Raw genomic sequence first — 15,205 nt, 5'->3', positions numbered from 1 at the left:
ACTTACACAATACGATCTAAGAAATGAGAAAAAAATCTTGTCAGAATCCCAAATTCGAAAGAGATGAGAATCCCTTCACTTGATAATCAATTTTCCAAAACTTACCTCACCTGTTTCTGAGAATGGCATGACAATGACTGTCATATCTCATGACAAGTTTATGTAATCCTGCTATTAAATAAAACATAAACATGTACAAATGTAAGCTAGGGAATGGCTAGATACACTAGGCTAAATAAAAGCAATCTTTCATTTTGCTATTTTTTCCAATCCGTCTTCACCTGTCTTTTCAAACACAATCACACCCACACAAACATATATATATATATATATATATATATATATATACAAACATCAGTATTCCCACGCATCATTACATATTTTTGTTCACTTACATTTGCCCTCTTGAACCGTACTCTGACAACACAGCAATTATAATGTTAGGCATCGATACAGTAACAAGCCTTTCAACAGCGAATATGCAATCTAAAAGCATTTAATTCATTCACATCATTAGAGATATTTTATTTATATGAGAACTATCCATCATTCTTAAATGTGATATTCCTCAACAAACATAAGCGAGGATGACTTGTATTTCATGACGAGGAAAGTTATGGCCTGCATATTATCGTATCCTTGTTTGCTTTCTGTTTTAAATATCCATTCGCTCCGAATATCCATGAATCCTGAAAAGCAAATCTGTTAGCGGTCACTCTCTCTCAAATATTGAATTTTCTGAAAGTGATGTGTTCCTAAGTTCATACAAACTGTAAATTGATCACGTAAATGTGTCGATGTTTTTAATACATTTTAGCAGATTCTGGAAATGGGTTTGACCAAAGGGCCGATGCGATGAATATTTCATATATTTTGTTAATAATTCATTTTAGAGCTTTAATTTGAGAAAACAAGGTGTTGACAATCTAAAATTATTGTGATAGATATAATAATTCCAGTTATAATTGTAAAAAGCATTATGATAAGCATTGTCAAACAAGTACCTCTGCTGATAGATAATGATAATTTTGAAACGCGTTTTTCTTGGATAGATTAGTTTAGCAAAGAATTGTCATATTTCCAATTTCATATTCCTTTTCTATTCTTAATCTTTAAATAAAAATAAATGCATGTAGCCTTTATCCGTCGTCATCCTTATTATTTTGTTTCGTTCAATATTCCTATTTTTGTCTGGTATACGAATTTACGAATTAAAGTGAATCGATATATGTTTTGTTCACGCTTATATTAACACGAAATTGAATAAGATTAAATGTAATCGATTCAACCGAATCATATCAGCGTCTGTGAAATATAAAGGGAAAGAGACACTATGTAAAAGAGAGATACGAAGATGTAGAGAAAAAATTCGTGAGAGAGGGCCAAAAAGACAGAGAGATATATTTAAATATAATGGTAGATGAGAGAGATAGAGATAGAGATTGATAGAGAGAGAGAGAGAGAGAGAGTGTGTGTGTGTATGCGTGTGTGTGTGCGTGTTTATGTGGGTGCGCGCGTGTGTGTTCGTGTTCGTGTGCTGGAGATGTGCAGGTTGGTACATCTTTTCGCCACATTTTTGTTGTTGAGGCAAATTGGTTTTCAACACCGGTAATCATGCGCTAGTTGCTGAACAATCAACTTGATTGCCAATTTTAGCTCTTGATGAATTTTAGCTCAATATGATGAACAGTGTGCAATGTACCATCAATCATTCTCAAAGCGACTTTCTATTTTAGGGTCCTCGTTATAGTCCCCAACTCGTTCAATAGCTGATAGGTTTTTTATGAACATAATGATAGTATTTTGAATCTAAATGAAATTTGCATTATATCAAGGACATGCTACTGAGGTTTCCAGGTAACATTTTACATACCTATTGATAACCAAAGAAAAAATCAATTATTACTATACCACTTTGTTTTCACAAACGAATATTTTTATATGACCTCAAAGAACCGATTCTCTGAATCGATCTGCATGACTGTTGCACAGAAGGTGTCGTTTCGGTTGCATTATCACCTCCGCTTATCGTACCCAGGAATCTATGCCTAATAAGTGAGTTCGTAAATAGCTCTGGAACGCATGACGCCAAAATATCCACAGATCTTTTACACGGTGGATACGTCCAACGTGTGCATTTTATAATAATCACTGCCAAAAGGATGGAGGTGCTTCATGAATACCTTTTGTTTGCCTCTTGAGAAGAATACTTCCACCTGTGTATCAGATAGATGTAATATTAGTGCATAAATGAATACTGATTACATAACTGTCTTGAGCACGATCCGAGTATTCGTCTCAATGGTTTTACAATTTGGGTACGAATGACCTTTATCTGCCCATGCGCAAATCCTAATTACGAACTCGCTTATTGTGGACGTGTCGTGGTACAGTGATCCAATCACTTCACTGTCAATCCAAGAGTTGAGGGTTCGAATCCCAGTCCGGCACTATGTTAAACGTCATATGGCAAGACATGAATTTACAGTTCCCATTATTCCATTTACTCTACCCAAGTGTTAGACGGGTCCTCGGTTCGACGGCTTGCATCATCAGTTCGATCAAGCACATTCTGGCTCTGCATGTCGCATCGTCGCATCGTACTGGAAATGAATACATAGTGAACAGTAAACACATTGCGTTGAATTAACGCGGGTAATAATGCAATAGTTGTCACTTGTCTGTTTTTTTTAAAAATAGTTTGTCGCTCGCCTATTTGCAGAGAGAGTAATGCTGCTGTTTATTTACGGAGATGAATCGAGAAGATTGAAACATATACACGTCCGTCTATTCCGGCTTTGTCTGTTTTTGTATAGTTTGTCGCTCGCCTAATGGCAGAGATAGTAATGCTGCTGTGTTTGTTTAGGGATATGAATCGAGAAGATTGAATATTTGTCACATTATTCATGGCCGTATATTCCTTTGGAGAATGAGATTGAATTCATGTAGCAAATGTGAAACAGCCATTACTTTGGTTTCTTTTTTAAACAGTGTTTCAAATGCCATCTATTAAAATGAATTTTAGCATAAATAAGAGCTAGTTACATCAGTATCAAAATCTCTTAGAATAAATTAATCTAACAATTATATGCATGGTGCCTTTATTTTAACGTGTCTATATTTTAAACTAGGCAGATAATTTCATGCATTGAATTATAGAGGGAGGGGGGCACATTTCATTTTTTAGATTGATCTCTTTATAGATCGTTGCACACGAAGCGTCACTTACATTGCGCTTTTAACTGCGTTAATGGAGTCTGAGACGACAGTTGGCTCTAATTACGCCATCAAATATTAAACACGATATATAGACTTTTCATGTTTTTCTATTCTCGTCGTGTAAATCTAAAAGTCCCTAGTATCGAATGTAGCGTCTCAGACTCCATTAACGCAGTTCATAGCGCAATTTACTCCATTAACGCAGCAGTATCGCATGAAGCGTCAAATATCGCATTAGTCGCGGACGCCGTCTCACGTCAGGCAAAACGACGCCTGCTTTTACATCGGGAATTATTAGGGACTTTGAGATTTGCACGACGAGAACGTGGACTGCCACGTGTGACATCCTTTTAAGGAACTGCCGGGCACTACCATTGTTAACACTAACATTGTTAAATCTGAGATACACGGTCCTACATGTTACCAATGTCTGTGAGATGGTGTAATATTGAAGCCCTAAAAAAAAAATCGCGCTTCAAAATGATCAAGAAATGCCTCAAAAAAGTAAAAATCTTTGAGTGACCGGTTTTACCATATATACTCATTTCCCCAATAGACTGTAGTGTTATGAAAACCGTTCGGCGAACGGTTTTCAAAATTTGTAATTCCAATCATTAATATCTTGATAATCAGACAGGCGATCGGCTTGTAAAAGTTATGGAGTTCCTGACTGACATAAAGGTTTATAATTATCATTGCAGCATGAGCTAAATCAAGGATTATTTTTAAAGGTTCTAAGACAAAGTTACCGGATCCCTTTAACTTGCCTTTGTAATGCAAGTTAAGTTCATTCAATCACATTACTAAATAAAACTAATATAAAGATGAAAGAGTTTGAATAGACTAAAAGCCTACTTTGGTTATAAATAACCCTGATTAGACACAGAGAGAGGAGATAAATTTAGGGGTGAGGCGGAGTCATAATGTTTTATTTTTGTTTCAGTCTCTCAGGTCTCAGTACATCAATTTTCAAAACTAATCTCCTAAATTGGTTTCGGTATATGGTTCTCGCTATTAGCCCCAACGCTAAATTTGTCCGCAACAACTCAACTTGAAATTATTATTCCTCTATGAATACATGCTCGTATAATTGGGTTCACTAACATCAAATACTGTTTGGGGGAACATGTCACTGGTATTCAACACGGGGTAACTCGATTTTCCTTAAGGTTAATTTCCCCACAGGTTCGTAATTCCAAAAGTTTATAATTTCGAAAGTTTATTTTTTCCGAACGCTTATTTTCCCGAAGATTCGTTTATCCGAAGTTTCATTTTTCCAAAGGTTCATAATTCCGAATGTTAATGATGCCGAAAAACAAAACTTCCACACCAGTGCGTTCATAATTCACAAAATGAAATGGGGTTGATAATTCCGAACATTTTGATGGTTTACTCTGAAGGCTTGGTCCTCTGAGAGTTCGTAATTCCAAGAATGATATGGAGATATAACTCAGAAGGTTCTTATTTCCCCAAAATTAAATATGGTTCATAATTGCGAGAATAATGAAAAAGAGAATCGTAATGAAAAAGGTTTTTACAATTCTTGAAAATAGAATAGGGTTAATTTTTCCGAAGGTTCGTGATTATAGAAAAGATACAGAATACAAATCTGTGTAAAAAGGAATTATAAACCTTTGGAATCCTTAAAGCTCTTTCATTTTCGGAATCACGAACTCTCTTCGATTTTAGGAATCAATAACTTACAAAATTACTAACCTTCGGTTTATTAACCATAGTGTCCTTTAGTTACGTAATTTAACTGTCTTCATGCACATTTCTAAATACAAATTATTTACCACTATATACATAATAATAATAATAATAATATGGATATTTATATAGCGCCGGTATCCGCCAGGCTCTGACGCTCATGGCGCTGTACATACATGTATTACTATCACAAAAATATAACATTCTTAACTAAAATAAAGTAAACTAAAACAACACAAATTATTACGCTACATTGACATGATTAAATAGCACTGTTTAGAAAGAGATGGGTTTTTAGAGCAACTTTGAAGGCATGAAGGGTAGTTAAATTACGAATACTAAGTGGCAGCTTATTCCAAAGGGACGGACCAGAATGAGAAAAAGCTCTATCCCCCCAGGAACTGCGCGTCTTAGGGACAACTAATAAGGAGGATTGAAATTTAAGCTTCCAAACTGAATTGAAGTATACAGGAATAAAACTGATATCAGGTATCATTAATCTTAGGTACGACATAATCAACCTTCCGGTTCCCAAATTGTTAATTTCTGTCACAAAATACTCACATGACCTCCACCCCTACTCCTCTCCTTGACTTGTTGCAGAGAGCGCGGCTACACAAAATAGTTTTTTTGTGTGAGATAATGAAAAAATGAGTGTCAAATTTGAAAGAACATACAATTTTAATGACAAAGTCATTTTCGTTTAATCAAAATCGATTCAAAGACGGCAGAAATATCCATAAATATAACGATTTCTAATAATTGAACCAGCCGTTGAAGACATGAGATAGCGCCTTATACGTTTCATTCCAATCAATGCCGATGTTGGCTTTTTGGTGGCTTTCTGGTAGTGGTTATAATACGCACAACCAACCGGCCCATGTATTGATATTATTAATTGATTGATTAACGGTCACCGTATTTGTTGAAAGTGGTGCTAAATTGGTATGATCGTATTATTGGCTAAAATTCACACAATTTGGGGTCTAACATTACCTTCATAGCAATTTTAGGTCTTAAAAGGGCACTAGAAAGGTCATAAATAAGATTAAGAGCAATAACCATGCACTTTGAAGGCATTTTCAGTCTGAAACAAGAACTCAAAGTTCCCTGTAATGTTTTAGAGAGATATATTCCTATGTTGCACTTTTCCATCGCATCATGAGCGTGATGGAATACCAGGGGCCCATGGTTGCCATGAAGACATAAGTGACATTTGCACGATCATCAAAATGCCAGTGCTGTCTAAAATGCACCAGCATTTCTAAACAATAATCTTGTACCGTATCATTTACAAATGAACCAGAAGTAATTGATACCTAACATATGTTTTAGTATCACGCACACCTTTCTACGTGAAAGACTGTTTCAACTGATTTCTTAAACATTCATAATGCCTCTATATGGAAAGGAAAATCGCGGTTTAACCACACCCTTTTTGACATTTCAATCAATGTGATTTTTTTCTTCTTCTAATACATACGCGGGTGTCTATTACTGAAAAAAAAACGCTGGAAATGAACAAATCCATTCTGCTTCAGTATATGGTGAATACAAAACACAAGACCGATAATATAATTCGATGTCAGAACTTCACCTAATATTACAAACATCATCTTGACGACGAATAGAAAAATCCGTTGAATTGTAAACAGTTGCCATTAAGAGCTTATAAGCTGTAAAGTTGATAGGCCGTGTTAACGATAAAATAATGAATTATAATATAAAGCAACTGTTTAAACTTTATTAACCTATCCACGCGGTTTACTATCAAGAGAATGGTGGATAATTTTCAGTCCGAAATTAAGGAAAGTTTAATCTATTCATTCATACATCTTAAATATGCTAATTTGATATGGATATGTCTATCCACTTCATGATACATTAAAAAAAATCATCAACAACATTGGCAAGGTAATATTTTCAACATAGAAATTGCGCATCATCAAGACTGTGAATAATCAATTTGATTATCAAATCCATTAAACCAATCTTGCTCTTTCAAGGCAACCAGTTGAAAAACGGATATTGAAAATGACCCACGTTTTATTTTTAATGCGAAAAACTCCCTTTTCCCTTCCATACCATATCCCCCCTTTCCCATTCTATCTTCATTACCTACTGCTTGTAACTGTTATCTGCACACCGCTTTGCCATCATCTTTGTATCTTCCATTGTACGCCTTTTCTCTCTATCCCCCCTCAAATTTCCATGACAAAGGTTATCATTCTCGTTTCAAATCTTAATAATCGGCTTTAATGCAAACTAGTTATTTATTTACAAGATAATTAAAGAAACGTCACACAGTGAAAAATGTAAATGGAATCACACCACATCTCACATTTGTTAATTTGAGCAAGAAATCATACCCTTCACCAAATTTAAAGCTTGCCGACATAAAAACATAGACAATTGATATTCGACAAATTTGTTTTGTTACCGCCTAACAATAACCGAACAACAGCCAACCATTCGCCAATATTTTTACGAGCGTTCGCAAATCATTTTACGGAAATCTTTGATAATCGGACAATCTTCGTACGACATGCATCAACTACCTTGCAAACCATCAGCAACTGATCACCTACCATAAATTCTTGCAAATTTGTTGTCGATTGTCGCAATTTTTTCTATTTTTCAGAAGTTGGCAACCGGTCGTGAGTCTATAGTTTGCAAATAGAAGGGGGAAAAGATCGCAAAAAGCTGTCGGTACAGTACACTTTAAAAGTGAAAAGATTTGATAATAGCCTATGTCTGACAAAATCGTTCTGCATTTGCATCACTAATGCGAAGTTCTGAATAGATATCAACGTACCATTGTAATTCATTCCTCTGGATCAGTTAAAGGTCATAAAGATAATTCTAACCATGATTCGTAGTAACAATGGTAGGATAAACATCTGTTACCTCATACCATAATGAGTAAGTTCAATTTAGGGTTGATTATATTTTCATAAGTTGCTTTGACTTTGACGTGGTACGACCGAGTATATTACATCGCAGCACATTGGATATTGAATCGGCGAGCACGCATTGCTAATACGTACCCACTATCGAGATTTTGAATTCAACAATTATAATGCGATTGCGAAGCATACACTGATTGAATTCACCAGATAGGTACAGTATGTATTCTCCACCCGTACGTGTTATCATTTAAGATGACAGTGTGTAAGCTGCTGAGGATTGTGCCAGTGGGAACTTTGGTGTACATTAACGCCAAAGCACTGACAGGGAGCGAACGGTTTAGTTTGCGTTAGGGTTCATGCTCAAACACATCTACATCTCTGCGTCACGCAAGTCGTATAATTGTCGTCGTTGCGAAAATAATAACTTGCAATCCGCAAAGCTGCCATCAGTGGTTTGCTGAGTGTCGGAGAGTTGGATGCAAGGAGAAGCTGGTAGACCATCCAAAAACTGATTTCTGTCATTCTGTCACTGGTGACTTGACAAGCAAACCTGCTCTTCAGTCCTCTTCAGAAAGACATCATTGATTCACTGTTACCACATCTGATGCACCTGTGAGCTTTTCAATGTAACTTTGCACTTGGAAGGAATGCGGAAATAATATTTTTATTTTGTAAGAAGCTACTTGAACCTTTAACGTCATAGGCGAACAAGGGAAACTACACAAAACAACGACGCATTTGGTGTAGATCAGAACTTCATCGCCTGAATGCTTTAGAAGTTGGACACCCGCTTTCAGGCATTTTATAGGATCAGAACTGTGAATACTTCGTTTGCAAACATGGCAAACACGGGTCTTACAATTCCCGATGAAGGTTACGACTTATCGCAGAAGAAATTGAGTGTCAACCTTAGCAATGTATCTCTGGCCGGTATTCAAAATCCCAGTGCTGACAAGAAACAATCGGCCCTGGTTTCCTTCAAAATGGGCATTTGCAACATCTCACCTTATTCTCGAACAGGGAAACACCTCCAGATCCTGAAGATGGTCCTGTTTCCACTTCTACCCGCTGCGGCCTTGCTGATATTCGTCAGTATCGAACTGGACAGTACCTTGCGTGAACGGCAGAAACTGGATGCGTCCAGGACAGAAATAGCCCTCACAAAAAGCGTTGGGGAATTGATCCACAGCTTACAAGTTGAACGCTCGCAAACCACTCTGTTCATGGTACAATCCCACAACCTGACGCCAACTGAATCCGTAGCTTGGGAAGAACGTCTGGAGGAGTGTTTTAACAAAACAGATGAAGCACTAACAAACCTGCCAGAATGGCCTCTAAGCAACACTGTAAGTTCTGATTCTGCTCTCTACGACTCAAAGGGGACGTTCCAGTCGCATTTGAACGAAGAGCGAGTCATCCTCGGTACCGTTGACGTGGCAGAAGAGATACTCTTCTACTCCAAAATCAATGAGATTTTGATTGATTGGTTCATATATGCCATCCGAACGAATGTCCACGAAGGTCTATGGAATGAGATCGTGTCCTATCAGTTCTTGGTCCAAGCGAAAGAGAACGTGGGACTCCTTATGGCCTACGGCGAAGAGGCCTTTTTAAATCGCACTCTCCGAACTGAGGACTTTCTCGCCTTCATGCGAAACGACGTCCTCCTAGTGTACAACCTCGCATCATCTTTTAAATTTTCCGGCGACTACGCCAAAGATGTGTACGACAGCCTGATCACGAGTTCTGGCATTGCAACCACTGTACAAAGCATGCGGGATGAAATCGTACATACTCTCAGTGTAAACTCGTCAGGTATAATCACCTTATCATCAGCGCACTGGTTCGGGAACCTCAGCGGATACCTCGATGGCCTCAAGAAGGTTGAGGACGTCGTCATTAACCACATCGATGATATCATCGATAAGAGCATCAGCGCTAATGTCGACGAGGTCGTCATTGACGGTATCCTCTTCGGGATCATCGCTCTCGTGGCACCCATCATTATTTTCTTTGCCATCAGGACGACGTCGAAGATCCAGGCGTATGCCTTCGGACTGACCGTCAAGACCGAGCAGCTGGCCAGTGAAAAGAAGAGAAGTGATTCTCTGCTTTACAGGATGCTGCCTAGAACTGTGGCCCAACAGCTCAAACTCAACCTGACGGTCCCTGCCGAGAATTACGACAGCGTCACGGTGTACTTCAGCGACATCGTGGGTTTCACCAAGCTGTCAGCCATCAGTAGCCCAATGCAGGTAGGTATTTCAATGGAAGAGATGATGTTGATAGAAATAAGAGGCATTTGGCGAATGCTGAAAATCAATTAAAATAAAAAGGAAAAAATTGAAATAAAAATTGAATCGAAAAAAATGAATTAAATATTTCTATTTTTTGTTTTCAGACATACATTTCAATGTATATGAAAGTAAATTTGGAACAATTTTGCTAGTTCAGTGTACACAATTAAAACGTGTGAAATGATCTTAACATGCTGAATTTTGTGAATTTAAAATTCAGAATTTACTTTGCAAAAGTGAGTGATCGAATTTAATTTGGCATGAGGACGTTATATCATTATATAATATGCACAATTAAGCAGGAACGGAACATTATTACATGTATTAATATTACCATTTGTGTATGTTATGCCCATTATTATTCTAACCTTGAATTGTATTTCCGTAATAGCAATGTTTTTGACCTTAATTCAATCACTCCTTTGATGAGACGGACATAACCTTTAAAAAAAAAACTTTAAATAATACCCAGTAGAAAAGAGTCCGTTATGTAAAGATGAATATTTGATTTTTGAAAGTGAAAAATATAAATCACGCAGTGTTGATAAATCAATTTATTGATCTGTAAACAAAATAAAAAAATAAAATAAAAAGACAATGACAACAACAAACAAGGAAAGAAACTATCTGCACAACCTTTCTTGATTAATACTTCAGGTATTAATAATCCGCAGTTGTCACTCTCAATCCAAATGTAAATGACTACCTGGCAATAACTGGGATATACAATATTATTGTCGTTATTATTATTATTATCATATTAATATTCAAAATTGCATTATTGCCGAGTCAATCCAGCGATTATGGTAGGGGTCTTTGAGATGTACATACAGCCCAATAACATATTGCATGCTAACACAAAACGTTTGTTTGAATACAGAATTCAATAGATGGGTCACTTGTAGAGAGAGAGAGAGAGAGAGAGAGAGGGGGAGAGAGAAATAGAGAGAGAGAGATATATAGAGAGAGGGAGAGGGGAGAAAGAGAGAGAGAGAGAGAGAGAGGGGAGAAAGAGAGAGAGAGATAGAGAGAGAGAGAGAGAGAGAGAGAGTGAAAGATCGAGAGAGAGAGAGAGAGAGAGAGAGGGGGGGGGGGGGAGAAAAGGGAGAATTTACAGAAAGAAAGAAACAATATCAATAGCAAACATTCTGTTCTCAATTATTTGACTAACCGAATTTTCATCAGGGAGAATACTTATGTGTAAACACTCTCCACAGATTGTGAACGTTCCATAATTCAATTCAAATTCATTTAATTTATTTATTCAACGTGATTACGACACTGAAATTTGCTCACTCTAAGAAAACAGAATGTTCTCCAATGGGTAGCGATAACAACCAGCAAAAGGAAAAAGCATTTCAATAAGTTTAATGAAATGGAGAAGAGTGGCGATTTCTGTCTCTTTTGCCCTCTTTAATTATGTTTCCACTGTTGTGCTGTGAAATCCATATGATTGAACATAAAACTTACTGTGTTCACTTCGGATAACATAATTAGAAAGGCAGTACTATGATCCATACTTTAATATTTAAGTAATAACTCAAAATATCCAAGTTTCCCTCTTTGTGAAGATGCTGTACTACCCCAGGCGATAAGTCCGTAATTCAAGTAGAATAAACGTGGAATACATGAAGGATAACATAATGTTCAAAACATTTGACAAATACATTGGAATATACTTGTATTTCTTGCCGCATTGAACATAAATGGCAGCAGAGGTTGAATTTGAAAGGATCAGGTCGCAAGAAAACAGATTCTTGGCGATCATTAACTTTTTGCAATTGCTAGAAAAGGTGCCTATTTGAATAATAGTTCGAAGCGTAATGTCTCAGGGAGGCTATATATGCACCATCTGTTGATGTAGTCTGTTGGCTATCAGTTGGACATGCAACGGAATTTATTCCTATTTTTAAGTTACAACTTTTTTTAAACCCATCTCGTTTGCTGGCTCTGCCCCCTTTCTTCCTAGTTAAAATCTGGGTAAGTCGCCTTTTCAACTCGGCCGCTCACGAATGTTCGGTATTATAGTTATGCTATTTTTCTACCTATTCATTTATATTATTTCTACAAGTCGGTTGGTATTTTGATCGAGAGGCTCGAACGTATCTCCTGAGACCACGGAAGTGTTTTTGAAGAAATTCACCGGGATTATAGGCTATAGTGTGATTTGTTTTCAACAATTGTGGGAATAAGGTCTATCTTAACTTTTGTCATGACAACGGATGAATATGAAAAATGAGAAAGTACACAGTTGCGTGTTAATGTAAATTAAGTCTAATTTGGAATAACAATTCAAAGGCGTAGCACATAAGGAAGAAAGACCAAACATACCGGAAAAAGTGCATGTGAGGGTATTGCCCGACTCTGGGGTCAGTGTGTGTTTGTGTTTTTTTTTAAGAGAGCAAAATGGGGGAGTGGGAGAGGAGGGGGAAAGAGAGATATAGGGAGGGAGAAGAAGAGAATTATTTTAAATTTTAATGCAGGAGTGTAAAAAAAGTGAGGAGGATGGAGGGAGAAAGAGAAGCAAAAGGAACAGACACAGAAAGATGTGAAGAAGAAGAAAAAATACTGGAGAGAGGGTGGGAGGGGGATGAGTTGGCAAGAGCGGAGAGTGGGGGGGGGGGGGGGGTTAAGGAGAGAGAAAGAGAGAGAGCGAGAGAGAAATACAGAGAGACATAATGGAGAGAGCTTTAGATGCTTTACTTCACTCTGTATAGAGAGAGAGAGAGAGAGACACACACACACACACACACACACACATACACACAAAGACAGACAGAGATACTGAGAGAGAATGGAGGGATGGGAAAGAAAAAGAATGAAAGATTAAAGCTTGGGTGGGGGAGACATATAGAGAGTCCCCTAGCATATGCCTTTTAAGGGAATATTATTGCATGACATATTGTTTACGACCCCTTGACTTTTAAAGCTTGTGTAAGAAGAGACAGGAAAAGACCTACTGTAGCTGAATCTATTATTGATTTTGTAACCGAGCAGAACGAAAGACGTCTTACAGCCCGATAAATTACGTTCTAAAAATAGCAATAGTTAGGAAGTGAACGTCATGATGTACCTTTAAATCATCATGACTTTAAACCTGGGACATTTCCGGACTGAGTCAAAATGCTAACAATAATAAAACAATTGAATACGAAAAAGTAAAGCAAATTAAATAAATAAGCGGGAAAATGCTAATGTAGAAAATATTCAATTGCGGATCCGAGCTTATTTGCAGGTGAGGGAAAGGCAAAAAAGCCTAAAAAATACAATTGTTAAAGAAATATTTGACAAGAAAAACAAACTTCATGGGGGAAAACAAAGGACAAAAAAGTACCAGCGTAAGACGCGTTAAAAAGACACACCCTGTGTCCTCGTGGATCTGCCACTAATAAGAAATATCTTGAAGCAGGATGAAATGTGTAACATTTCTAATTTTTAAAAATACACCATTTTACATATTTTACAAACCTGCAATTAGCAAATAGACAAATTGATATAACAACGGTAAGGTCATTCTTTCAATTTGCTTAAAGGGAGGCTTTACTACTTCAGCCAGAAGGGATTGGCCACCCAGTGAGCCAGCGAGGTCACTGTGACAGGTGGCTATCTCATTAACTCAGCTCTCATTTAACATAAGAAAAAGAGGATCATTGGGGACCAACAGGCACCGATTTGGGAAGTTTTCTATATAGAGGGAGCAAGTAGCTACAAGTAGGACAGTGTGCCTTTAAAAGGAGTACAGACTGACGTGACTACGTGTCTTTCCCGTGGCCTGACTCAGGGCCAATCGGGTATCGACTACGGACGACGCGTCCGCAGCAATCACGTGCGTGCAACATTCGCGAAACCGAAACGTGAGGAGAACTTCGGTCTGTTTCGCGAACGCTAACCATGCAGAGATTAAGTCGCTGACTACCGTTAATCAAGTCCATTCGTTTACATACAGTTGGTCAAAAGAAGACGTAGATGGCGTTAACCAGTATTTGCCAAGGTACACAGCCTTTAATAGTACACATTGCATGCCCTCAAGTTTTGTATGTGCGCTGACGAGCGGATGAGCATCAATGAATTGCTTGCACAACCACTCCCCTTGTGTTATTCATAAGATAGAGAATAATAGTACTGTATCGAATTTCCTCCTTTTTCCCCTTTTCCCGATAGTGGAAAATATGAATATTACAAATATAGGGTTGAACTATTATAGTACGCTCCAGGGTATTCGCGATCCGTTCATCTATTGCCCAGCGTCTCATTGGATCACGTAATTATGATGGGGGCCTATTGTTAAGATAATAATTATTTGCAGATAAAAAAATCCAGGCCTTTCTAAACAGAAATACATGTTCGTGACGCACTGTATTACTCGTCCACATAACACGGCAAATAGTTTCTGGGAGGGCATTGCAAATAATTCTCTGAAGTTAAGATCACAATGTCACGAATACATAGGCTGCTCCTTTACGATAGTAGAGAATATTTTTGAAGTTCAAGGGGCATTAAAATGAGTGTGAATTTTTATGTCTATAAGTTTCGCAAATAAAAGTATATTTCTTTTTGATAGTTTTTGTCTGATCTAAGACCTATTTTATTTTGTGGTTATTTTTGTCATTTTCCCGAGCTCTGATTAATGCACGCCATAATCAAAAACATATGACGGCGATTGGTATTTTGAAATTTTATTCCAAAGTTTACTCCAAACTGGATGTGAGATTGTTTAAATATTTCTTTGTTATCATTTTTGTCTCGTCTCAGACCGAAATTCGTATTTGTTATTTTGTCACTTTCTCGAGCTAATAAATAATATGTTTTAATGCCTATATTATAATAATAATAATAGGCAATTTTATGGCGCCGTCTATCTAGACATTCTATTCCGATGCACATTTATTATTACCCCGGCTTTAGCCTAGCTGACATCGCAGCGCTTCAGCATTTTAAGGAATTAATTCCTGCCAGGTACCCATTTACATCACCTGGGTTAATGTGGCAAATGTAGATCAATGTCTTGCAAAAAGACATTAATGCCGCGGCGGGACTCGAACTGCGGACCTTGACAGTCCGGTGACGTAT

At 37.4% G+C, this 15,205-nt stretch overlaps 1 protein-coding gene across 1 annotated transcript in view; it reads left to right on the top strand.

Moving 5' to 3' along the window:
- Positions 1-8,584: 8,584 nt before the first annotated feature.
- Positions 8,585-15,205, top strand: part of LOC115924694 — a 23,821-nt gene continuing 17,200 nt past the window's right edge. The window contains exon 1 of the mRNA XM_030987438.1: positions 8,585-10,093. Within this exon, the coding sequence (XP_030843298.1) occupies positions 8,678-10,093 (1,416 nt within the window). The 5' untranslated portion in view covers positions 8,585-8,677. The remainder of the gene's footprint in view (positions 10,094-15,205) is intronic.

This window comes from Strongylocentrotus purpuratus, unplaced genomic scaffold, assembly GCF_000002235.5.
Source record: "Strongylocentrotus purpuratus isolate Spur 01 unplaced genomic scaffold, Spur_5.0 spur5_scaffold_16, whole genome shotgun sequence".
NCBI lineage: Eukaryota > Metazoa > Echinodermata > Echinoidea > Camarodonta > Strongylocentrotidae > Strongylocentrotus > Strongylocentrotus purpuratus.
Note: the sequence above shows the minus strand (reverse complement) of the source record. Positions and strands in the feature narration are given on the sequence as shown.